Source organism: Gambusia affinis, linkage group LG18 (assembly GCF_019740435.1).
Source record: "Gambusia affinis linkage group LG18, SWU_Gaff_1.0, whole genome shotgun sequence".
Lineage (NCBI taxonomy): Eukaryota > Metazoa > Chordata > Actinopteri > Cyprinodontiformes > Poeciliidae > Gambusia > Gambusia affinis.
In genome coordinates, this window is record NC_057885.1 from 22397519 (window position 1) to 22424674 (window position 27156).

General features: G+C 36.1%; 3 protein-coding genes across 4 annotated transcripts in view; 1 reads left to right on the forward strand and 2 right to left on the reverse strand.

The window, feature by feature from the left end:
- Nucleotides 1-924: 924 nt before the first annotated feature.
- The window catches only part of LOC122820962 (gastrula zinc finger protein XlCGF57.1-like), a 43872-nt gene continuing 17640 nt past the window's right edge, over nucleotides 925-27156 (reverse strand). The window contains exons 1-3 of one of the 2 annotated variants that reach the window (XM_044098717.1): nucleotides 26698-26995; nucleotides 22275-23280; nucleotides 925-2359 (exon numbers count right to left, since the gene is read on the reverse strand). In XM_044098717.1, coding sequence (XP_043954652.1) covers nucleotides 1780-2359; nucleotides 22275-23280; nucleotides 26698-26761 — 1650 coding nt within the window. In that variant the 5' untranslated portion in view covers nucleotides 26762-26995 and the 3' untranslated portion in view covers nucleotides 925-1779. Of the gene's footprint in view, nucleotides 2360-21353; nucleotides 23281-26697; nucleotides 26996-27156 lie in introns of those variants that run through there. The other variant, XM_044098718.1, reaches the window with a different exon arrangement.
- Nucleotides 5305-9343, reverse strand: LOC122821000 (gastrula zinc finger protein XlCGF26.1-like). Its single transcript, XM_044098787.1, has 3 exons — nucleotides 9259-9343; nucleotides 8676-8850; nucleotides 5305-7442 (listed from the first exon to the last, which is right to left on the reverse strand). Exons 2-3 carry the CDS (start codon nucleotides 8737-8739, stop codon nucleotides 6112-6114), a joined length of 1395 nt encoding a protein of 464 aa, XP_043954722.1. The 5' UTR covers nucleotides 8740-8850; nucleotides 9259-9343; the 3' UTR covers nucleotides 5305-6111.
- LOC122821009 (gastrula zinc finger protein XlCGF57.1-like) lies at nucleotides 17593-19880 on the forward strand. The gene has a single exon (XM_044098797.1). The coding sequence runs from the start codon at nucleotides 17601-17603 to the stop codon at nucleotides 18882-18884; it is 1284 nt and encodes a 427-aa protein (XP_043954732.1). The 5' UTR covers nucleotides 17593-17600; the 3' UTR covers nucleotides 18885-19880.

A 27156-nucleotide genomic window follows, 5' to 3' on the forward strand; every position in this document is an offset into this window, starting at 1 on the left:
TTTTAAATAAAGTACTATTCAACCCAGTATGACCAAAACGTAATCTGGATATAATGGTTTCCTCGTTTCTATTTCGTCCTGTTCTCATGACACCAACTTTTCTTTGAATGCTGTAAAGCCACCTGCCAAATCTTTCTTATTCCCACTGCTTTGATTTCCCCTTTATTGATTGTTACCAATATATTAATTTAACTATTTTTTGTTGCTTGTTTTCCATGTTTATCTGCCGTCCAATTTCCCTTTATCCCTACATATGATGGTATCCATAAAAAAGAAAACTAATAAATCCTTTGTCTGAATTCTAGAAAGCAATAATTGAATCTCTAACAAAAGCTCTGGTCTGGCATGGAAGTAGATTTTATTCTTAAATGATTCAACTACTGCAGACTTGCAGTGCTAGCTTAACAAAACTTCTCAACCCTGCACATATATGTGTGTACATGTAATTTTGTACAATTATGTTGTCTTTAACAATGCTCAATACTTCGTCTTCAAATAAAATAAAAAATAAACTACAATTATTTGGTAATGAATTTATTATGGTATATCATTAGTATTTGTATTATATCCACAGAAATATGGATGTTGTGTATGCTTAACGGCTGGTATTTTGTCTGATATTGTCTGTTTATTTGACATTTGCACCACAATGTATAGTGGTGCAAACTTTTATTCTAGTGTATGTTGTAAAAATTTCTGAAATACGTCTACAGCCAATGCATATAATTGTGTATATTTAGATTCAAATCCAGGAAACATTGCTGAAGCAAATTTTGTCTGACTACACCAGTGCATACAGTAACAGGTAACAGTAATCATAAAACAAAGTCTAAGTACAACAAATAAAAACAAAACACACAAGGTGTAAGGTCTAAATTACCTGAACACAGACGCAAAGAAGAGACAAGAGTCAGAATTTAAGTTTTACCTGCAGGGAGAACACAGTTGAAACCCAGTTACAGATTTTGGCCTATGCTCTGAAGCTCCAACAGAGTCTTACCCTGCTTTTATTAGAATTGGGAACACCCTAGTTACAGACAGTGGGCAGCTCTGAAGGAAAGGGAGCATAAGCAGCTGCACACTCACATGAATACAACTCATTTATACTATCTTCAAAAGCGTATTTCATAACATAAGACTATAGATTTGCAGTTCCTCTGGGCAATCAATTCCGAAATGTCTCGTTCATGGTATCCTCCTTCTTCAGTACTCGGCAGGCCGCTTCCAGAGTTTCTGCAAACACTTCAAAATACTTAAAGCACTTCAAAATACTCAAAGCACATCATTAAAATGAAAATACAAAGGTAAATAAATGGATGATAACATAAAATAAAGGTAAAGCAAATAAATGATAATGATGTAAAATAAAGGTAAAGCAAATAAATGATAATACAATTCTTCCAACACAAGGACTACAAAAATTTAAGTCTAAAACTAAAAATGTTCCAATGCATTGTTCCTTTAACACACTACAAATATAAGTTGTAAAAATACACAATACATTACTAAAAAGACACTAGCAGATTGATAGGTCACCTAAAATAAAATGAAAAAAAGTTTAATGGAAAGATAAAACTACTTGATATTCGAGGTTCACATTATCCAATTCTTCTACCTGTGTGAGCCCTCGTGTCATAAGTTATTTGCCTTTTATGGAAAAAAACTTTTATCAAAACTTGTACATGAGAAATGTTTCTCCCAGTCTGAATCAAAAGATGATGATTTAAATCATATTTGAATCTGTAGCTTCTTTTATGGGTTTCACATCAGAAAGGCTTCTCACATGTAAATTCTCATATGCCGAGATAAAGTTGTTCTTTCACTGTAACTCTTTCCACACGTCCCACAAGAAAAAGGCTTCTCACCTGTGTGATTTCTCACATGAACATTTAAAGAATCTTTAAAGGTAAAATGTTTTCCACAGGTCCCACAAGAGAATGGCTTCTCACCTGTGTGAATTCTCATATGCTGAGTTAAAGTCTTCCTTTCACTGTAACTCTTTCCACACGTTCCACAAGAAAAAGGCTTCTCACCTGTGTGAATTCTCATATGCTGAGTTAAAGTCTTCCTTTCACTGTAACTCTTTCCACACGTCCCACAAGAGAATGGCTTCTCACCTGTGTGAATTCTAAAGTGATGAGTTAAATGTCCTTTGTGTGTGAATCTTTTTCCACAAGTTCCACAAGAGAAAGGCTTCTCACATGTGTGAATTCTCATATGAACATTGAAACTGCATTTATAGGTGAAACTTTTTCCACAGGTTCCACAAGAGAAAGGCTTCTCCCCTGTGTGAATTCTCATATGAACATTTAAAGTCTCTTTAAAGGTGAAACGTTTTCCACAGGTGCCACAAGAGAAAGTAGCAAGGCATTTCAAAGTGCTTTACATCAAATCAAACACAAAAATACAAAACATAGAATCAACAATAAAAACATAACATCAAGTCAGATTCTGTCAATAAATTTGTAATTGATTACATTTCAAATCAATTGATAACTTTGTCTGAGTTATTTTTAAAGTGACAGTTTTTATAGTTATATTTAACTTTTTCGACATCATAACCTCCGGGCGACCCCAGGGACCTCAGCAGTGCTAAAGCTCTATTAATCAATGATTTCATCACTGAACATAATATCAATGTTATATTTCTGACAGTCATTTTAAGGATGCCTATTGGTCCCCCCAAAACGATGAAAACCGTTATCATAAATCAATAAAGTCCTCACAGGCTGAACTTGAAAAGTGGACATTGTGCCGCTAACAATTAGCTTTCGTCAACAACTCAGAGGTGAAAGTCAGAGTTCCGCGCAACGCACATAATGTCCCGGCCGCAACATGGTGCGCTAAATAATAAAACATAAACTAATGAAGCTTTGAGGCAGGTAAATTTTCATCGAGAAATTTTAATAATTGAGGTACTGGAGCCATTAGAGGAATCATTTCAGCCCAAATGGATATTCATGCATTGTCATTAACATTAACAATGTTATTTCAACTACACTTAGGATGTAGTTGTCATACAGCTGTTAATAAAAAACGTATGACTATCTTCTATGTCATGATGCTATGTTGTTGATTTAATAAAAGCATTTTACATAAAGTTTTTAAAATTACCTCTCTTTTGATCTACTTTCGATAAAATAACTTTGATCTTTCTCTCTATCAGAACGGTTGGAACAACCGTACAGGACTCGGACTTTAGGCATTTTGATGCTGGATCAATAAAAGTAAATGGGCTGCATTCACTTCTTGTCTTCCGTCTGTATTGGATTACGTCAGCGCTACGTCATCTGATACGCAGCAATAATGTACTGATCCTTCATGCAGCAGAACTGAAGACTGAAAGTCTTTCAAACGGTGGCCATCGTACTTTCTGCTAATGTAGAATGTTTTCATAAGGTTTGTCCAAGCATGTTATTATCTTGCTGGTGAAATATCTGAAGTTTTGTTCTTCTTTAGGATAGAAATGCACCACAAACACTATGTGCAAAATATAAACGCAAAACAGGCCAGACATGGGCTTTCCATCTCCCTGCTACAATATAAACGGAATCTTTCCCTAAGGAGGAAAAACAAAATGCATCCAAACTGCTTGCACTTTTTCTGAGTTATATTCAGGGGGTAATAAAGTCATCTGACAGTTTTGATTGCGTCTCTTTTGTGTTGGTTTGTCTGAATGGTTCATGAAGGGCCGTTTTCATGTGCAGCTTCATCTCAACCTCACACAAACAAACATGAAGTGATTAAATCGACCGGGCACTTCCTTAATCCGGTTGGTAGGCATAAGGGCACAAACTGTAATTGTCATATTATATGATGAATAATAGTCCGGTTCGCAGTTGATCATTTTTAACCATTTAATATTTGCAGGTGGAGCGGATTCGTCATTACAGTTTGGTGTAAAAGCTCTTTACGTTCAATGCTCGTTAACCAGTCTCTAACTCTACAATAAATCTCCAACTTTACTCAACCTGTATCATCAGTAAAACGTGAAGGTGTTTCGTACCTATCCGGTGTAAGATGATCATCGGTATCCGAGTAAAATCCATCAGTCTGCGCTGATCCTCCATCTCTTCCTCGATCTTAACGTTGATTTCTTTCAACTCTGTGAATGTTTCTTCAGCAGGAGTTACCTGCTCGTTGATAAACTCTCTCTGAGGCTGAACTGAAGACATTTTTACCGAAAACACGGAAACATTTACCGGAAAACACCAAACCTGTTTTCAAACTACCTTCTAAAAGGAGCTAATGCTACCTCGTGAGTTCCGTACCTTTCCGTGTTTCACTTTGGCTGCACTGAAGAAACTGTAAACGATTTTAAGTTCCCCCTTGAATGTTCCGCTTGGAGCCTCCTCTCAACATACAATTATTTTAAATATTTTACGACATTAATAAAAGGTTCATATATTTCAGTGAGTGAATCACAGAATTAAAGTAATTACACACCCACACGGATGTTTCCAAGCCTTTTATTTCTGTTAAATCTGAGGATTTTGTAGCATTTATGATTAGAATATTGCATAATGCTGATAGAGAAAAAAAATACTCAAGAGATGTGAGCTTGGAGTCAGTTATCAAAAGGTATTTAATCTTACAAAAGAACCATATTGGAACATCTAATGAAATTTTTTGAGCATGATCTTTTTAGTTTGTAAAACAGTCCAATGTTATATCAGGTTGTAGTTTTGTAAGTTGTGATTCAGTTTTAAAGTTAAACACTGAATGAATACATATATTTTAAAGGAACACGATGAAATGTTGTTTTGACTTAAAAATACTAAGAATAACTGACAGTCTTGTAAAAAAAGGTTCATGTTTCCATAGAAAGAAGTGAAAACATGAAAGGTCAGTGAAGAGACAAGATGTGAGAAGAAGACAGAACAATTTAATTAAAGCATCAAAACAACAAAAGTATTCTGTTTATTTTGACAAATAATAATAATAAAATTGAAAAGGATCATTAATCCAACACTTAACAACAAAAGGCATTGGGCAAGTTGATTAACTTATGGATTTTTGATGATTTTTGCAAAATATCCTTCAAACGCAAAAGAGATTTCTGGTTTGTTTTGTGTCACATTACAGTATTGTAGATCGTCTGCAATGTTATCTCTGGATTCAGTAACTGAAAGGTTCATGAAACGTCCATAAAGATGTAGTTTCTGACAGTGAAAAATTAATTAATAACTAATGAAAACATTACATTTGAGATTAGAATATTAAATCAGACTGATTAATAAAAAATACCTTTAATTTTGTAAAATTACACAGAATGTGACCTTTTTTAAAAACTGTCTTGAATTCGGATTTTGAAGAAATGAAAAAATCAATTTGTGTAAAAATTAATGTTTTATTGTTATTGCAAGGATCTTTAGATGCTTTACTTAAAGCTGACATTTAAAAATACGGCAACAGTTAATGACGATGACAATCACTGAATAATCCATCAATATTCATTCATATCAACATTTATTGAAAAGCATATTCTGCTCAAAATACTAGTGAAGATTTAAACATACCTTTTGAATAACATACTTTGCTTCTCATATCAAAGTATAACAATGACAAAAATTTGGAAAAATAAAAACCTCTCTGTGGTTAGCTCTAAATCAAAATCTGACCAGATCAAAATTATTAATGAGGATTTTTTTTCAAACAAACATTATAGAGTTTTATTTATGGAAAAACAAGAACATTTCACTGCTTCTATTTCTAAAGTATTTTACATCCAGTCATACACAGAAACGTCAAAAATGTAAAAGATAAACTAAATTATTCTACAATGTACAGAACTCCATGAAAACTGAAATGCACAGAAATGAATCCTTTCTGAATGTGTTCCTCTCTTTAACTTCAGTATCTAATGGGATACTGATGGGATCTTCAGTACAAATACGACTGAGAATTAAAACAACAAACTGGATTAAGGAAAACAATCTGGTAGGTAGAAGTAGACCTCAGGTTGATCTTGGTCAGACAGTGAAAGACACAGTGAATCACTAGCAGCCTGCAAGAATCTGTTGACTTTAACATTTTCTACTTGCTGTTTACATCATCAAACCAGATATTCCATAAGATCAGATGCCAAAATGGATCGGATTTGTTTTGGACCTATGGCTTCTCATCAGAGTGAGTCTTCATGTGACGAGATAAATTACTTCTGTTACTGAAACCTTTTCCACAACTACCACACGAGAAAGGTTTCTCAACTGTGTGAATTGTCATATGACGATTTAAAGTTGATTTCTGGGTGAAACTTTTTCCACAGGTCCCACAATAGAAAGGCTTCTCACCTGTGTGAATTATCATATGACCATTTAAAGTTGATATCTGGGTGAAACTTTTTCCACAGGTCCCACAATAGAAAGGCTTCTCACCTGTGTGAATTATCATATGACCATTTAAAGTTGATATCTGGGTGAAACTTTTTCCACACGTCCCACATGAGAAAGGCTTCTGTCCTGTGTGAATTTTCATATGTTCATTTAAAATATATTTTTGAGGGAAACATTTTCCACAAGTCCCACATGAGAAAGGCTTCTGACCTGTGTGAATTCTCATATGATTTTTTAAATTAGCTTTTTGGGAGAAACTTTTTCCACAGGTCCCACAACAGAAAGGTTTCTCACTTGTGTGAATTTTCATATGAACATTTAAATTACCTTTTTGGGAGAAACTTTTTCCACAGGTCCCACATGAGAAAGGCTTCTGGCCTGTGTGAATTTTCATATGATTATTTAAAATATATTTTTGAGAGAAACATTTTCCACAGGTCCCACAAGAGAAAGGCTTCTGGCCTGTGTGAATTCTCATATGATTATTTAAAATATATTTTTGAGAGAAACGTTTTCCACAGGTCCCACATGAGAAAGGCTTCTGTCCCGTGTGAATTTTCATATGTGTATTTAAACTGCCTTTATGGATGAAACTTTTTCCACAGGTTCCACAAGAGAAAGGCTTCTGTCCTGTGTGAATTTTCATATGATTATTTAAAATATATTTTTGAGAGAACCGTTTTCCACAGGTCCCACAAGAGAAAGGCTTCTGGCCTGTGTGAATTTTCATATGTCTATTCAAATTGTCTTTATGGGTGAAACTTTTTCCACAGGTTCCACAAGAGAAGTGTTTTTCTCCAGTGTGATTTATCATGTGTCTCATTAAGTTACTGTTTTGAGAAAATGTTTTATCACAAGTTTTACAAGAATATAATCTTTGCCTTGAGTGTTTTGAAGTGTCAGTTTTGCATTTTTGCTCTTTGGTTTTCTCATATTTCTCTTTTTGTTTCTTTTCTTCCTTTTTCCTTTTTCCTGGGTCTTCAGAATTGCTTCCTTCCTGATCCTGGTTCTCAGTTTCTGGAGAGCCATGAGAGATGAGGTGGTTCTTCTTTGGTTCTGTTTCATTGAGAACCTCCTCCTCTTTACACACACAACATTGTGGGAGATCTGGACAAAAAGACAAAACAAAAGCTTTTAAATGTCAATCAAACAAGGAATAATTCACTTTAATATCTTGATGCATAGAAACAGGATTTTCAGGGGTGATTCTAAAATTACAATCTCACAAGACTGAAAATTAACTCAACCAATGAGGTTCTTCTAACAGGACTGGAACTAGATAATTTATATGATGAATAGTAAACAGTCCTTGTCAAAGTTATTTGTTCCAAGTACCGTATTTTCCGCACTATAAGGCGCACCTAAAAACCTTAAATTTTCTCAAAAGCCGACAGTGCGCCTTATAATGTACCAATATTGAGCCACAAGAGGTGTCACAACTACAGTAAGCAGCCGCCGACTAAATTTTACCCCGTAGAAGAAGAACTTCATCCGGTAGATATTGTTGTCTAGCGGCTGGATATTCGTGTCTATCCAGCCGTTAGCAGTCTAGCTAACTGCTAACTGCGTGGGAAGTTAGCAGTTAGCTAGACTGCTAATTGCGTGGAAACAGTGAATGACAGAAGGCGAACACACGTTCACCAAGATGGGGAGACAGCGCTGGACGACATACGATCCAGTGGATCGTAAATGCCTGGGTTGATATGTCATTCTCAGCTGTGGTCCGAGCTTTCAAGAAGGCAGGAATTGTTGTTGCTGCTGCTGGACAACAGCAGCGATACTGACTCGATTAATGACGACTTTGACGAGACGGAGCCGGGCATGTTGGACGCCGTATTCGCCCAGCTGTTTAATTTGGACACTGAAGAAGAATTCGAGGGATTCGTGGACGAGGAATAAATTAATAAGTGAGCTTTACATGTTTATTTTGTGTGTTTACAGCTGAACAAGGTTGGTCATATTGTGAATATGGACACTATATTGTGACTCCACTAACATTTGACTTACCACAACAGTATCAGACTGTTTTTTACGTGTTTATAGAATCGAGGAAAAGTTCCCCTCCACTATGTGATATAACTGTTGCACTACGTGTTACCACGTCACTAACTTTACCTCGGGGGAAATAATAAAACAGCTGTTTATTCATTTTGGGAGTGAACGGAGTTGTCAGAACGCTGATTTTTAATCTATTAATTTTTAGTTTGGTGTAAAAGCTCTTTAAGTTCAGCGCCCCTTAACCAGTCTCTAACTATTTTTAGGCAGTCTCCAAGTATTTTTTAATATATATCCAACTTTATTCAACCTGTACCCTCAGTAAAACGTGAAGGTGTTTCGTACCTATCCGGTGTAAGATGATCTTTGGTATCCGGCTGAAATCCATCAGTCTGCGCTGATCCTCCATCTCTTCCTCAATCTTAACGTTGATTTCTTTCAACTCTGTGAATGTTTCTTCAGCAGGAGTTACCTGCTCGTTGATAAACTCTCTCTAAGGCTTAACTGTAGAGATCATTTACTGTAAAATACAATACAAAATAACTATTAGAAGTACAGCTGCTACACAGGGCTAATACACATCCGTCTTAGCAACGGTTGTCGCTTAGCTAGCAACGGTCATCTTTTTATCTAACGCATGTTTATAAAAACAAATGGTCACACACAGGTGATATTTTCTCAGTTTTACGTCATATATATACCACCCTATCATCGCTGTTGGATTCAGAAAAGAAGCGAGTTTGTCCAACTACATACACACTACTTGTTACTCCCTTCCCGCTCTGAACACGGTAATAGCGGCGGCAGCTCATAAAGTAAAAGCAACTTATAACTGAAACAACACTAATACGGAACTCAGTGTGGAAATCGATACTTAACAGAACATAATAACATAACGTAGAGTATATTATTAACATCACCAGCTTACCTGTAAATCAAAATATCTTCACTAGGAGAACAGCTACACAGCGCTCATAGACATCCGTGTTAGCGACCGTTATCTCTGAGCAACGGTCATCTTTATCGTTGGTGGTGGATATGGGGTTCCATTTGTGTCAAAAATAAGTAGAAGTCATATTGGTAGATGTTGTTGGTCTATGTCGTTGCTATGTGTCTTTGGTAGATGTCTATGGGCTTAGTGCTTTATGGATATGTAGATGTTGCATATGTAGATGATGCATATGTTAGATATTGCATATGTCTATATTGCATGTATCTATGTTGTATATGTGTTCTCTGCAGATATAGATATTGCATATGTCTATGTTGCACGTATCTATGTTGTATATGCGTTCTCTGCAGATATAGATGTTGCATATGTCTATACTCGCATTCCCACCCTCGTTCCGCTCATGTCCTTCAAATGCCCGTTCATGTTGGAGGGTTTGAGTGGGCAGTGTGTCCCACATTCTCCACATCCTGCCTATGCCCCGACCATTTTTGGCCATATTTCCGCCTTTACTATGAGTCTGCATACACGCAAAGTGTATTGCTGCTTGTGACGTTTTCAGTTAAAAGGCGGATTTATGGCAATGTTTTTTTAATTTTTCCCCATCTTTATAGACCAGGGGTCTCAAACTCCAGTCCTCGAGGGCCGCAGTCCTGCAGTTTTTAGATGTGCCACAGGTACAAAACACTGGAATGAAATGGCTTAATTACCTCCAACTTGTGTAGATCAGTTCTCCAGAGCCTTAATTATTCGATTCAGGTGTGGTGCAGCAGAGGCACATCTAAAAGTTGCAGGACTGCGGCCCTCGAGGACTGGAGTTTGAGAACCCTGTTATAGATGGTTACAACACAGAGGCGTTCTGTCCCAGTTGTCATTTTTTTGCACACTATTAACCTGCACACTCGAACCCTTATGTGGACTTGAACTCAATCCACACTTCACAGAGGGGCCTAGGCAGATTTTGTGATGTGCTCCATTTTAGTGATAAATTTAAATTTGGTTCAAGGATTCCCAAAAAATTTCCATATTTAGGATTTCCTAACTGAGAATTTCCCCCCCTTAGTGGCAAGTTTCTCTCTGCAAAGAGTATGCAGTCAATAACTCGAGTCAACACACTTCTCCAGTGTGCTTTTTCAGCTGCCATGGTTCTCCATAGTCTTACCCAGGCGTAACCTAGATGCCATTTCTTTCCACATCAGATAAGCATTTATGTGAGAACTACTGGTTTCATGGTGCTTCAGTGATTTTGAAAGACATCGCCAATTATTATACCCCACCACAAGGCATGTGTCAAGAACTTTAGCTTCACCAAAAAGCTTACATGCAAAACAATAGACTTTGTTAGTATTTTTGGAATACAGTAACCGATCTCGTTCAACTTTCTCTCCAGTAGACAGTAAACAAAAACAGTATGCTTTGGAAAAACACCTCTTACTCTTCTCTGATCTTGGATATGGACCATCAGAAACTTTCTGTGGGCCATTTTCAACTATGTACTGCCTAAACGTGTCCCAAGTTTTGTGTGGTAAAGGCCATTCAGATGGATCTTCAGCATAAAGCCTTGAATCAGCAATCTCCTCTGCAGTTCTCTGCTCCTCCCTCTTCTTCATCATCTGGACCTCTCTGCTCCTCTCCCTCATCTGTAACTTTCTGTTCCACATTCTCCTTTGTGCTCATTGACTCACCATGTCTGCCTGCACTAATTTTCCCAGAAAGAACACAATGAAAGACGGTCATCAGAAATTCAAACCATTATGGTTTATAGGTTTTTGTTGCCTCTCTAATGTAATTATTCCTACTTGATGTCATCACTTGTCTCTTCCATGTCTGTCTCCTTAACCCCTTGTCTGTGGCATTCTCCACTAAATCACATGGTCAAAAAAGCATTATATATTGGTTCTAAAACTTAATACAGTTTTCAAAATAATGTTTAAACATTATTGCTTGGGATTAAGTAACTATTCCCTCACTTCCACCTAATATTAGACCAACCTGTTGCCTTCCCGTGTCTGTCCTGATTCTTCCTCCGTCATCTTCTCTTCTTTCTCTCCATCCTCACAGCTGAATGACATTAATTTTGTGTTAAGTAGGTTTAAAAAATACAGCAGTCAAACCACAATAAAAATGAATCTTTAAATTTAAATGATCTCCTTGTTGGATAACAGTTACTGACTGGACTCTGCATCTGATCTGACTCACGTCCCTTATCGGTTCAATAGGCAACATTTAACAGCCAAATATGGGACGACTCCGTATCAGGCTAGCTTTAGCTAACCTGAATATTTACAACCCTCCTGTCCTGTTGTCGATACACTGACGGTACTTACCTACTATCTTTCAACCACATTGAAAGGCTGTTTTTCATCCCGCCAACATTTTTATCCTTTTCCTTTTTCTGTGTTGCGCCCCGGATAGCTTTTTTTTTTTTCTGCCGCTCCATTTTGTTGCCAACTGCACTACGAGTGGTAGTCTAAGTTTTCAACAACAAAAACAAAAACAAAACGCGCCTGAGTGGGTTTTCTTAGGGGCGCGTGCCCGAGCCACCTGTGTGGGACGGGAGGTGGAGGTGAAGGAGCAGAGGGGCGCATAATCAGTGCCGTTGTTCTGTCAGATAGCCATACATTGTCAGATCGTCATACGCGTATGACAAACTGATGGCTATATCTGTCAGATCAGCATACGTTTGCATACGTTTCAGCATACGTTGTCAGATAGTCATACGCTTAGCTCAGACATGTATACGTTGTCATTACCATATGATTTTATTTAATCAGCAACATAGAATCATGACGTAGATAAGGATTTTTTTCAAAAGTGAAACACTGGTTTTGCCCCAGTTTCAGTGTGAGTAAAAATTGCGTTTTCATACACGACATGCTATCCAAGTTAGCAGACATGTTATCCAACCCAAAAATATTAAGGAAGTGGGGGACGTGAATTTAAACAGGGCGTGTTTTAGGACGTGTTTTGTAGTTTACTGCAGCTGCAGCAGCATTAAATTTAATTTATTTAGTTACTTTTTATTGTGTCTCTTCTCGCGTATGACAAGCTGACGACTCCTCTCAATATGGCGGACCTCCTGCAGAATGCGCATGCGTGCGCATGCGCTCTTACCATATGTATGCTATTCTGACATGTATGGCTATCTGACAGAACACCGTCACTGTTATTGATCATTTCATGTGTTAAATACAGAAAATGCCAAGTAGAAAAAAAAAAGAAAAAAAGCCACCTTTTGCACCACTGGGCGCAGGGTGCAGCCTGGGCCAGTAGCTACGCTATCATCTGAGCTATGTGACTTTCTGTGTGTTTCACTTTGGCTGTGCTGAAGAAACTAAACGAGTTTAAATTCAATCTTGAATTTTCCACTTTGAGTCTCCTCTGAACAAACACACATAATATATAGCATAATTACACACAGATGGATGTTTCCAAACCTTTTATGATTAATTATGAGGAAACGCAGCATTAATGATGAGAATATTTAATCGGACTAACTAATAAAATAAAGTTACTCAAGAAATGAAATGTGGGTTTGGAGTCAGTTATTAAAGGAACTTTGAATCTTACAAAAGAAACATGTTGGAACATATATTGTAATTTTTGAGTATAATATTTTTACTTTGTAAAAACAGTCTTAATGTGAATGTGTGTGTGTGAATAGTTGTGTGTCCTGTGTGTCTCTGTGTTGCCCTGCGATAGACTGGCGACCTGTCCAGGGTGAACCCGCCACTCACCCGGAACGCAGCTGGAGAAGAACCAGCAACCCTCCTGACCCCATTAGGGACGAAGGGTGAACAGAAAATGGATGGATGGATGTTTTTATATCAGGTTATTGTTTAGGTGGAGATTTAGTTGTAAAGTTAAACAGTTAATGACTACATATATTTTAGAGGAACACAAAGATTTGTTGTTTTGACTTGATAATAATTGATTGTAATGTGATAAAAGGCCCATGCTGCCTTACAATGAGGTGAAAACATGAAATGTCACTGAAGAGACAAGATGTAAGAAGATAACTTTAATTGAAGACACAAAGACAAAGTAATTAATTTTGCTGGTATCATCATACATGTACATGAGAAAAGAGATGTTATTAATCAATCATTTAAAACCAAAGAAAATATGTTAGAAATATAAAATAACAGAGGAAAACACTGTGAAGCCTCCCAAAGGAACAAAATGTGTTTAACTGAAGTTCCTCCCTGCTAAGAAACAAAAGTCATTCTGCAGCTGTATAAAATATCAATATATTGTTATGAACCTGGTTTCCTGTTGCAGAACCTAAACGTCTTTAACATCCATTTCACAACATGTGTCACACTAATCTGGTTCTGGTCTGCCTACATGCTTCATTTTATACACCTGTGTCATGAAAGAAATTGGATCACCTGATTCTGATCATTTGGATGGGTGAGAAAATATTTTTGATAATGTAGAGCATGTAGAAACACATTTTCACAGCAGAATTTTAACAATGACTTCTGTGGATCAAACATTTGGGAAAATAATAATCTGTCTGCTGTTAGCTGTAAATCAAAATCTGACCAGATCTCAATAATATTTGAGGTTTTTTCATTTCAAACAAACATCACAGAGTTCTGTTTCTGGGCTTTAGACATGTGACCCAGATGCTGCAAGAAATTCAGATGGGGGTTGTCAAGAAAATTTGAGATCATCCCACTTCCCCATGCTGGAGATTTTAGTTTAACGGTAACAATAAATAAAGGCAGTTATAAATAAAGGAAAGTTTTTATATAATTTTAGATAATAAAGTATGATCAAAATTGTTTTTTTCCTTTTTTCTGTTTAGTAGAAAACTGGAATAAAACCAAATAAAAACTATTTGTTTCAAACAAATAGTAAATCAGAAAACCTTCACATGTATAAATTTAGTCCACAGAGACCGTCGCTTCCTCCTTAACATTGCATGAATTTTAATAAAGTCAATATTGATTTTTCAATCAACACTTAATAGATTTCGTTCTATATTTATACAAATAAAAGGGAACACAGAATATGAGCCATAATTTATCATTATAATTATTTATTATTTCCTGCTGGAACAGATTATTCCTGAGTCTTTGAGTTTCCCAAAAAATTCCTTTCTTGTCTCTTGCTGTCTTTAACCTGTTTGTAAATCTCATTAGTATAATGTGAAGGTGTTTCTGGTTATTTTAATAATTCTATGCAATATTTCCATAGAGGAAAAATAAAATGTATGCAAATGACTTTAAATAATGTGCTTAAAATATAATTATATCTTTCTGGTTCTATTTTTGATATTTTTATTTTCCACAGGATAGTCAGGAAAAACAACAGAACTATATGTTCCTCTAAAATACTTGAGGTTGTGTATCATTTAGTTTTAAAACTAAGTCAGAACCTATAAACTACAACCCGATGTGCAAAAATAATAAGTTTAGGAACTGTTGCATGGACTAAGAAGACTTGTACTCAATGAATTATACTTTCCAATGAGGTTCTTTTGTAAGATTAAAAGAGCCTTTTGGATAACTGACTTTAACCCACATTTCTGAAATAAAATGTTTTTATTTGTTGGTATAATATTCTAATCACGTTTCACTCACTGAACCGACTGAGCTACTGAAATAAACTCAATAATCCATCTTATTGAACATGACTGTTTAAACATACTCCAGCATATGAACGTTTGAAATCCATTGAAATGAATTCAGAAGCACAGATTGTAGGAAAATAGCCCAGTCGCCGATTTCTACAGCTGTTGTGTAGGTGTGGTATCAGGTTCTTGACAGTAGGTGGCAGCAGGTGCTTCTGTGTCAGGCCACATTTCTGATCAAAAATATTTTTTATTAAACATCTATCCGTTTTCTTGCACTCCTTCCAAATGGCGTTGGGAGGATAGCCTATCTCCAGCGAGACATTTCAGGCGAGTTGCGAGGTACACCCTGGATAGGTTGCCAGTCTATCGCAGTTGAAACATTAGAAGTGCAATATAAAAAAAAAAATAAAAAAAACTTTAATAAATAAAGCTTTTATTTAAAATAATTAATAAAAAGCACAAAACGTCATAATCAACTGAAAAAGCTTGAAAACAGTCTGTGTGTGATTATTTTGTATACACTGAGTTGAACTGAGGTACTGAAATAAATGAATAATAACGGGGAAAAAAATAAATGAAAAGGAGTTTGCTCTGATGAACTATCACTCTTAGGTACCTCTCAGACATAAGTGATGTTCACTCAAGCAGCACTTTATTAATCATTGCAAAGCTTCCTGGTCAGTGTTGTTTTCAATCTAATCTGTTCTAACTAGACACTCGATGCTTATTCTTGGTCTTGAGTTATCATGAAGTTATCACAAGCCAACATTTCTGACTTACAAAAATCATCAAAACCTTGAAAATAGTAGAATTGTCTATTTTTCTCAAAACCCTGACTAATTTCCAATAGGGTGAAAATACAATAAGAGTCACATGAACTTAACTTTGCTGTTAAAGTAGGCCAGTATATCCACACAAAACTATACAAACAACTAAAATAAGCTATTTTCTAAAATTACGCTAACAACTGACCTTTCAAGAACACTAATTTATTTAATAAAGCAGTATATTTAAAGAGGAGGCTCAAAGCGGAAAATTCAAAACGGAACTAAAAGTCGTTTACTGTTGCTTCAGTACAGCCAGAGTGAAACACACGAAAGATAAAAACAGAGCATACGGGATAGCATTAGCTTTTCTTTTGTGAGACGGTTGTCTGAATACGAGTTTGGTGTTTTAGGTAAATATTTGAGGGTTTGCCGTGAACATGTCTTCATTTCAGCCTCAGAGAGAGTTTACCAACGAGCAGGTAACTCCTGCTGAAGAAACATTCCCAGAGTTGAAAGAAATCAACGTTAAGATCGAGGAAGAGATGGAGGATCAGCGCAGACTGATGGATTTCAGCCGGATACCGATGATAAACTTACACCGAATATGTATAAAAAACCTTTACTTTTTACTAATACTGATGAGACAAGTTAAAGAAAGCTGCTTGTGGCTACGCTGAACTCGTAAACCTATCTAAAGGAGTGTTACAAAGTATACTTATGCAACAGCGCCTCCTACAGTCACAATGTATAGAGGTCACAGAATATGGTGTAACACTCCTGTTTGGACGAAGCAAATATTTCAGAGGAGTTAACATTTTAAAGATTTGCTGTCTGGAGGCCGAACTGCACATTTCCAAGTGTTCGCACTTGAAGGCACCTCTGTTTATTACTGGTAAACTACAGAGAGATTTTATTTTTTAGTGGAAGGACACATGTTTGCTGAAGACTACTTTTATTTTGGTATTTGTTGTTATACTGAAATCCATAAAACAGGTAGTCGAACGGCTGTTAGACTAAATAATCTGCGGAAAAGCCAGTCCCCAGATTATTTATGATACATAGGTGCATTTATATGGGGACTTGATTACACATAGGTGGATTATCTTTACCATAATCAGTCATTTAGGACAACATTGGACCATTCAGAGATCCTCCCTGAACTTCTGGAGTGAGTTTGCTGCACTGAAAGTAAAGGGACCGAATAATATTGAGAAATCAGCCACTTTGCAGTTTTTCATTTGTTAAAAAAAGTATAAAATATCCAATTATTTTTGTTCCGCTTCAAGCTTGTGTCTCCCTTGTTGTTGGTATTTCACAAAATAATAAAACTTTTAGATCTTTATTTCTGAAGCCTGAAAAGCAGCAAGGAGGCCGAATCCTTTTGCAAAGCACTGTAGGGAGAAACTATGGAGTGATGTAGAAAATGGAGCTGGTTCTGTTGAAGGACAGCAACCATATAATTCTACAGAGAGGAAAAAGGCGTTTTGGGAAATTTGCCTCAGAAAAACTTCGAGAAAAACTATTGCTACCTTGCTTGTTCACCCATGATATAATATATTGGCTCACATCTAGTTCCATTCTGTTCAGAAGACGTACATTTGTTGAGTTTGTTATTTTAGAAAACCCTTAAAAAGTCCTGTTTAGATGCATCAATAAGTTAAAGTGAATTTTTCATTGTTTGACTCACATATAAAAGCTTTTTTTTTTTGTCTTTTTGTCCAGCGCTCCCAAAACAGTGGACATTTAAAGAGGAGGAGGTTCTCAATGAGCCCAGCAACCAGGAGGAAAACTCCACTTTAAATCAAGAAGAACCAGAACCTCTGCAGATGAAACAGGAGCAAAAGGAAACAGAACCTCTGCAGATGAAATGGGAACAAGAGGAACCAGAACCTCTGCAGATAAAACAGGAGCAAGAGGAACCAGAACCTCCGCAGATGAAAAAGGAGCAAAAGGAACCAGAACCTCTGCAGATGAAATGGGAACAAGAGGAACCAGAACCTCTGCAGATGAAATGGGAACAAGAGGAACCAGAACCTCAAGAGTTCAAAGAGGAAGAGAAGCAACTCTGCATCAGTCAGGATGAAGAGCATCTTGTGCTGAAACAGGAGACTGAGAATTCAAAACAGAAAACACACAAGAAAGCTCAGCCAAACCAAAAACTATATTCTTGTAAAATTTGTGGCAAAGCCTTTTCTCAAAATAATTCCTTCATTGCGCACATGACAACTCACACAGCTAAGAAACTTTTCATATGTTTAACCTGTGGAAAAAGATACCGTTACAAGAGTCATTTAACTAATCACATGAGAATTCATACTGGTGAAAAACCGTTCACATGTGCTGCTTGTGGAAAAAGTTTTCATCTAAACGGCACTTTAAACAGACACATGAGAATTCACTCAGGTGAGAAGCCTTACACGTGCACAACTTGTGGAAAAAGTTTCGTGTGTAAATCTCAGTTAGTTGATCACATGACAATTCATACAGGTGAGAAGCCTTTCTCATGCGGAAACTGTGGAAAAAGTTTCCGGAGGAAACCTGACTTGGTTAGTCACATCAGAGTTCATACAGGTGAAAAACCGTACTCATGTGAGGCCTGTGGAAAAAGTTTCACTCATAAAAACAGTTTAACTGTTCACATGAGAGTTCACACGGGTGAAAAGACTTTCTCTTGTAGAACCTGTGGAAGAAATTGCTTGAATAAATCTGACTTAGTTAATCACATGAGAACTCATGCAGGTGAGAAGCCTTTCTCATGTGAGACCTGTGGAAAAGGTTTTGCTGGAAAACACCGTTTAACTTCTCACATGAAGTCTCATACGGGCCAAAATTCTTTCTCCTGTGGGACATGTGGAAGAAGTTTCACTCGTAAAACAATTTTAACTGCTCATATGAGAACTCACATGGGTGAGAAGCCTTTCTCTTGTGGTACATGTGGAAAACGTTTCTCTCGTAACATACATTTAACTGCTCACATGAGAACTCACACAGGTGAGAAGCCTTTTCCCTGTGGGAATTGTGGAAAAGCCTTTACATGTAGATCTGGTTTACGTCAGCACATGACGACTCACACAAGTGAGAAGCCATTCTCATGTGGGATCTGTGAAAAACGTTTTGCTCAAAAATACCATTTAGCTTCTCACATGAGAATTCACACATGTGCAAAGTCTTTCTCATGTGGGACCTGTAGAAGAAGTTTCTCTCATAAAAAAAATCTCACAGCTCACATGAAAATTCACACAGGTGTGAAGTAGGGATGCACTGATTTATCAGTCACTTAATTTTTGGAGATCTGTAATCAGCCGATAATCACAGACTGTCCTCTTCTGCTCTCCCGTGGGAGGTTTGACTGTTAGTCACGAGTCATGTCTGCACATTTTGTAGTTCACAATAGTCACTCCACTGTTCCCAGCTCAGCAAGTTTCTTGCTATATTTACTGACATTTCAGACAAGAAAATTGGTGTTGCCCAAAATTCAAAATGGCATATCAGGCTTTTTAAAGACTGGTCATTGGCGATCGGCGAGAAAACTGCAGTGGGTGCACCGCTCAATAGGAATGTAACCGTTCACATGAGAACTCACACAGATTTGACGGCATAATGTGAACCTCAAGTGCCAAAATTCTTAGTAATTTGCTTTTTGGAAACAGAGTAATTAAAACTGTATTGCATTTTTAATTGCAACAGCTTTGTTTAAAACACATTTCAAATCGGAGATTTAGCTAAAACGCTCAACATTCACTTTATTCTAGCAGTTTTATGTTAACATTAATTTTTTTAAAAGAGTATAAGTGAGATATTCGTAGCTTCTTTAAGGAGCAATGGGTTTAATGCTTTCAGATTTAGACTTGTAAAGTTTTGGAGTATTTATTGTATGTTTACCCTTTGTACTTATTTGGTTTATTTCAATGACTGGATGAAATAGATGTTAGCTGTTACTGCATGTGCTTCTAGGGTCACAAATTAATGGCCCTTTGAGAGTAATAATGTTTTCTAAACTTAAATCTAAATATCATTCACCATTTTTTTTCTCAGAGGTTCTGATTGAGGAAGGAAATTTTGCTAAATAATGACGAAATCTGACATGTTTCCCCTTTTCATTTAAAAATCTGCATATTCTTCTTCGTGACTGTAAACTGTAGTTTTTACCCACATCTTGATTTGTCAGGTTTTTGTTACATGATTTTTATGCTTTGGATAATAGAAAAGGAATTGATTATATGGATTGAATTTCAGATATAATAAAGTTCATTTACCACAATAATGATCCTTTTCTTTTTTCTGTTTAGTCTTTTTTCGTGTGACAGAATAGATTTACATAATTACAACCCCGTCCTCTTTGAATTCTGCTTCAGACTTTAATGTAAACTGTTAATGATTTGGCTGGAAAGACTGGAATAAAAACCTTCTGTTTGAAACAAAGAGTAAATCAGGAAAACCTTCACATGTATAAACAGCAGCAGTCCTCAGCTCATCTTTTCCTCCCTGGTTCCTGATCCAGTTTTCAAGTTTGATTTTTGGAGTTGATGAGTTTGAAGTTTCGGGTCGATTCTTTAAGAGATCAAGCTGATCAGTTTTATTTACAGGAAATTATAGATATTGATAATAATCCCAGAGCAGAGGTTTCAGAGAATGGAACAGTTGAAGATCTTACCAAGTCAGTGTGATTTATCTGTCTTCAGTCCTCAGTCTGGACACATGGAGTCTTTGTCTTTGTCACTCTGGACTCGTCCTGAAAACTGTTCATAATAAGACACTGACACTTCAGCACCAATGACTTTTCACAGGGCCAGTCGACTGCTCTGTCAGTACAGCAGCTCAGGATGGAGATAGCTGTACTCTATTCTGTCATTGGTGAGTAAACATTATTTATAATTTACTTTAAAGACTCTACACTTTTATTCAAAACTTTGTTCTAACACATAGAGTATGTTTTACTATAAAAAGAAATCTTCCTTTAAAAATGCTCAACACCAAAATATGTCACATCATCCACCTTTTTTAAAAATTTCATTTACCGATAACTGAAGATAATTTTTTTTTTTTCAAATAAGAATTTCTGATTTGGGACACAGAACAATAAGAACCTTTACATCTCGCTTTCACTCATATATTTAAATACCAGCTAATTGCTAACAAGCTAGCTACAGCGCCTCCAATCAACTGTGTACTGACAAAATGGTCAAAACAAAATATTTCTCCTGTTTCACAATTCTCAGTGGTCCTGAACCTTGAACCTAAGTTTTGAGTTATTTTTTTAGGAACATGCCAGTGTTTCAGAACACTTTTCATGGCTGATCAGGTTTTTCTTTTCTGCTGTGTCACCCCAATAATAAGACATTATGTCTGCATTGTTGCCATCATATAATCAGGAATATTTATTTTTGTCCTGAATCAAATCAAACCAATCAAATTTTATTTGTATAGCACATTTCAGCAGCAAGGCATTTAAAAGTGCTTTACATCATAACAGAAAAACACAATGAAACATAGAATCAACAATCAAAACATGACATTCAAGTTCCATCATTAAATTTGTAATTAATTACATTTCAAATACAATCCTAAACAAGCGGATCTTTAGTTGAGATTTAAAGGCACTCAGTGTTTCAGCTGTTTTACAGTTTCCTCGAAGTTTGTTCCAGATTTGTGGTGCATAGAAGCTGAACGCTGCTTCTCCATGTTTGGTTCTGGGGATGCAGAGCAGAACCAGAACCAGAAGACCTGGAAGGTTGCTATGACAATGGCAGATCTTTAATGTGTTGTGGTGCTAAGTTGTTCAGTGATTTATAAACTAACACTATTCTTTGAGCAACAAAGACAACATAATAAAAAAAAACCCAACTGATATTTAGACAAGTATTTTTCCAATGGGCAAACAGTTTGTAGCCTACCGGTGCGTACATTGCATTCAGTAACAGCTAGCATGAATCCACTAACCAAAATCATTAAAGTAAAACAAAGTACAAGGCTCTCAGGGCATTCAAATTCACTTTTCAATTACGAAACAATTAATATGGAGACAATCTCACTTAAAAATAAACATTTAAACGGAAAGATAAAACTACCAGAGTAAGATTATTTCTTCAAAGTATTTCAGATAAACCAGTTTGAAATGCTTTTTTAACAAAGATTCTATATTTACAAAATGTCACCCAGCTATAATTTCTGCTCTTTCAAACAGCAAGTTACTGAGAATATTGATACTTCAGGTTCAAATTATGCCATCATGTGCTCTGTGCTCCTTCATATGAACAGTGAAATTGCTCATCCGAGTGAAACTTTTTCCACACGTCACACAAGAGAAAGGTCTCTCACCTTTGTGAGTTCTCATATGAAAAAGTAAATGAGATTTAAACCAGAAAGGTCTTCCACAAATCACACAAGGAAAAGACTTCTTTCTTGTGTGAGCTTGAACGTGTACAGAGAGATAAGATTTTTGAGAGAAACCTTTTCCACAGATTACACATAAAAAAGGCTTCTCACCCGTGTGAATCCTCATGTGAAGATTTAAATGAGATTTGTAGCCAAAATGTTTTCCACAGGTCACACATGTATAAGGCTTCTCACCTGTGTGAGACCTCATGTGAATAGCTAAATTGCCTTTCCTAGTGAAACTTTGTTCACAGCTAGTACATGAAAAAGGCTTCTCACCTGTGTGAATTCTCATGTGCCAAGTTAAAGCTCCTTTTTGACTGAAACTTTTTCTACAACTTGGACACGAAAAAGGCTTCTCACCTGTGTGAATCCTCATGTGAATATTTAAATAACTTTTGTAACTAAAATGTTTTCCACAGGTCACACATGAATGTGGCTTCTCACCCATGTGAGTCAGCATGTGATCAGTTAAATCATTTTTACAAGTAAATATTTTTTTACAGATCGTACACTGGGAAGGCTCCTCACCCACATGAATTTTCATGTGTTTCTTTAAAGTGTACTTTGAACAGTATTGTTTTCCACACATTGAACAGGTGAACTTTTTTTCACCTGTGTGAATTCTCATGTGTCGAGTCACAGAACTGTTTCTAGAAAAGGTTTTATTGCAAATTTTACAGGAATATAATTTTTGGTCTGGATGAACTATCTTATTTTGATTTGAACTCTCAGTTTTACTTTTCTGCCGTTTTGTTTTCTCATATTTCTCATTTTGTTTCTGCTCCTCATCTCTCTTTTTTCCTGGGTCTTCAGAAATGCTTCCTTCCTGATCCTGGTTCTCATTCTCAGCAGAGCCATGAGAGATTAGTTGGTTCCTCTGTGGTTCTGTTTCATTATGGATTCTTTCCACATTAAGATAAATCACCAAAATGTCATCAGTCTCCTGTTTCAGCACAACATGCTCTTCATCCTGACTGATGCAGAGTTGCTTCTCTTCCTCTTTGAACTCTTGATGTTCTGGTTCTTCTTGCTCCTGTTTTATCTGCAGAGGTTCTGGTTCTTCTTGCTCCTGTTTTATCTGCAGAGGTTCTGGTTCTTCTTGCTCCTGTTTTATCTGCAGAGGTTCTGGTTCTTCTTGCTCCTGTTTTATCTGCAGAGGTTCTGGTTCTTCTTGTTCCTGTTTTATCTGCAGAAGTTCTGGTGCTTGACATAAAGCGGAGTTTTCCTCCTGGTTGCTGGGCTCATTGAGAACCTCCTCCTCTTTACACAGAACTGGACAAAAGAAAAAAGCAAAATGTCAGTTGAAGACACTTGTTTTCTTAGATTATTTTAAAATTAAAAACTTCTAAATATGAAAAATTTACTTAACTACATGAGAGTCAAAATACATTACAAACTTCTTGTTGACCAAATATGATGATAGCTTAACTCATTGTCTCCCCAGCAAATATTCCAAGAATCTCTGTCCTCTATGTAGATACAGAATATACATCAAATAAAATAGAGATAATGCCCAAAGTGCTTTTTAATTTCAACTACTGAAAGTTGCAGACCAACAAATGATTAAGTAATGGCCTGACAATAAGAAGAATTGATGCTGGATTGGAAAACAGTAATATTAGACCAGAATTACCACTGGATGTGCTGGAACAGTGACGTCTAAAAACTGCAAACATTAGTTGTGGACCACAGACATGCTGTCTGCTATCAGAGAGCTGCTCAGTACAGAGGAGTTTAGTTAAGACTTTCATCAGGAGCAGCGGCAGGAACTCCTGCAGTAGAACGACTGTGAACTGACAGTAAAAATAAGAAAACGGTGCAGCTGTGGTCAGCTTTCTGACAAGGCTGCTGTTTAGCATCGACAGTCTGAAACACCGGAACTCCATAATATAAACTAGAATTTTATTTTTCCATTTGATTTAAAAAAAATAATAATAATACGGTTTATGCATGGCCATTGCTTTGCATCTTTTGACTGCATTTCCTAAATCCAAAAAGTTGGACCTTTTAAAAGAAAAATACAGCGACACAATGCGTTTAAAGCTACCACTTTGAGAGAAACTTTTTCCACAGGTCACACAAGAGAAACGCTTCTCTCATGTCAAGATTTAAATAACTTTTGCGACCAAAATGTTTTCCACAGGATATAAATGAATAAGGCTTCTCACCTGTGTGAGTCATCATGTGATCCATTAAACCCTTTTTAGATGAAAACTTTTTTTCGCATCTCGTACACGAGTAAGGCTTCTCACCAACATGGATACTCATGTGACTCTTTAAAGTGTCCTGTGAATGGTAATGTCTTCCACAGACTGAACATGTGAACAGTTCATGAGTTCTCAAGTGACAAATTAAACTTTTCTTGTAACTGTAACTTTTTCCACAGGTTGGACATGTGAAAGGTTTCTCGCCCGTGTGAAATCTCATGTGTTGAGTCACAGAGCTGTTTCGAGAAAAGGTTTTATGGCAAATTTTACAGGAATATAATTTCTGGTCTGGACAAAAGAAAAAAAATGAAAGCTTTGAAATATCAATCAAAGATCAAAATTCAATTTTAATCCATTGATGCATCTAAACATGGTTTCCTTTGAATATTTTAAATTTAAACATTTAAGTTTGAAAAATTAAGTCAACTAGATAAAAGTTGAGTTAGTTTTTCAGGGTGAGCAATGGAGACACTATCCTAGTGTCTCCATAGTGAATATTCCAAAAATGTCTGTAGATACAGAATATACAACACATGAAACACTCAGATAAATGCCTAAAGCAAAACCCTAAAGTACTTTTTAATCTCAGTTATTAAAATTTGCAGACAAAGAAATTATAAAATGGCTTGACAATAAGTAGGATTGATGCTGGATTGGAAAACAGTAATATTAGACCAGAATTACCACTGGATGTGCTAAACCAGTGTCGTCTAAATACACTGAAGTCGAGTTTTGAGAGAAAAGAAGATCAACTTCTAGACCCTAAACTCAGCTAATCTCAGGGAATCACATGAGGATGAAACACGTCTACAACTCAGCAGCTGAAGTGACAAAAAACATGAAGAATCGAGACAACAATGTTATCAAACCACCTAAACTCAGGTTAAAAAATTAAAAGAGCAACATGGAGAAAACCTGACGAGATGGAAAACAGGATTTCCAATAAGAAAGCACAGAAGAGACACAAGTACAAACTAGAGGCTTCGACAATAGAATAACATGTAAAGACACAAAAACCTGTTGTGCTTTTACTGACTGTATAAAGAATTGTTTACAATAATTCTAGTGGCGATAATGGAAGGAGAATTTAATCAATTCAATGATTATTGATACCTGAAAATGTAATATTTCAATTATTCACTGCGTGTTTTCTGACTTTGTATTTTTATGATGTTAAGCACTTTGAACTTTCTTGTTGCTGAAATGTGGATACAAATAAACATAACTGAACATTACTAAAATGTTTTAAATTATTTTAGTCATTCTATCTGAGCTAAAAGAAGAAACGTTTTAAACTGCAGCAGATTGAAGATGTTAAATGTAGTGAGTGATAAATATTCGCAAAGTAATTTTACTTGACACAAGTGTGCAAAATTCTTTTCCATCATTTGTTTTGGATATTTAGGGACAAAATTAAGATATTTTTTAAAGTGTGACTCAAAGACTATAATTTGAAGAGGTAATTGCTGTTTTGTATTTGTAAAATATGAAAGAAAATCTAAAATTAAAAAACTGAAAGGATTTTTCTCTGAAACTTCAACGTCTCAGTTACAGGGCACAAATACTTTTACACCAAATAGACCTCCATATTTGACTCCCATGCAGGAGCTTTGCAGTTCAGCAGCTTGGTGTTGGAATCTGACTCTTTTCCTCCTTTAGTTAATGGAGGTCCGTCCTTTTCAGTTCATCCCCAGTCAGATGTAAATCAACGACCTGCTCATCCCCCACGTGGTTCATTTGGTTCTTTTGTTTGGAGTGGAATGGTTGGAATGCTCATACAGTTTCTCTTGAATTGGGTTCAAAACTAATTTGCAGATGCTTGGGAGCTGAAACCGTAACCTTCACCCTCAGTTCAGAGTTGTTGTTTTTTTCTCTTTTTGGCAAAGAGTCTTTCACCCTTCCTTAAAACGATTTCTTTTCTCTGTCCAGAAGCCGAGAACCATTGTTGTCATTGTTTCTGGCATTAATTTTGAGTCTATAGCTTTAGAACAACTATCCCTGGTTAAAATTACATAAGTTTCAATATGCTCAATATTCATTTTTCAAACACTTAACAGACTTAGTTCTACATTTATACAACTAAAAGAGAACACAAAATATGAGCTATAATTTAACATAGAACGAATCCAAACAATAATAAAATACAAGATAAAACATAAAATATAAAACTAATCATAAACTAATAATTTTAGTTAGTTAGTAAAACTAATCATTTTCAGCGCAAACCTTAACCAGAACTTTCTTAAAATTGTGAAGTAGAGATGAGGGATTCACGAAACACAAACTGTAATTTTGATATTATATAGTGAATAGTAAATAGTCGAGGTCAGAGTTCATCATTCTAAGTATGTATTTATTTCCGGTGGGAACTGATTTGATATTTCTGAGTCTTTTAGTTTGAGTTCAGGATCGCCCCTAAAAAATGTCTCTAGCTTTAACCTGCTTTTAACTCTCCTGAGTAAAATTTAAGAGTGTTTCGTACCTATCCGGTGTAAGATGATCATCGGTGTCCGCCTGAAATCCATCAGTCTGCGCTGATCCTCCATCTCTTCCTCGATCTTAACGTTGATTTCTTTCAACTCTGTGAATGTTTCTTCAGCAGGAGTTACCTGCTCGTTGATAAACTCTCTCTGAGGATGAACAGGCAATATTTTTACTTCAAACACTCAAATATTAAGCTAAACCTCAAACCCGTCTTCACACAACAGACTAACAATAGAAGAGCTAACGCCATCCCGTGTGCTTTGTTTTCACCTTCCGCGTGTTTCACTGCAGCTGTCCGGAAGAAACTGTGAGCTTTTTATAAGATCCGCTGTGATTTACCACTTAATATACATTTATAGTTAGTAAAATAAAATATTATTGAAATATTCATTTATTTTTGTAACTCAATTCCAAAATAGTGTAATTTATTTAATATAACTTACTATAAACAAGAGAG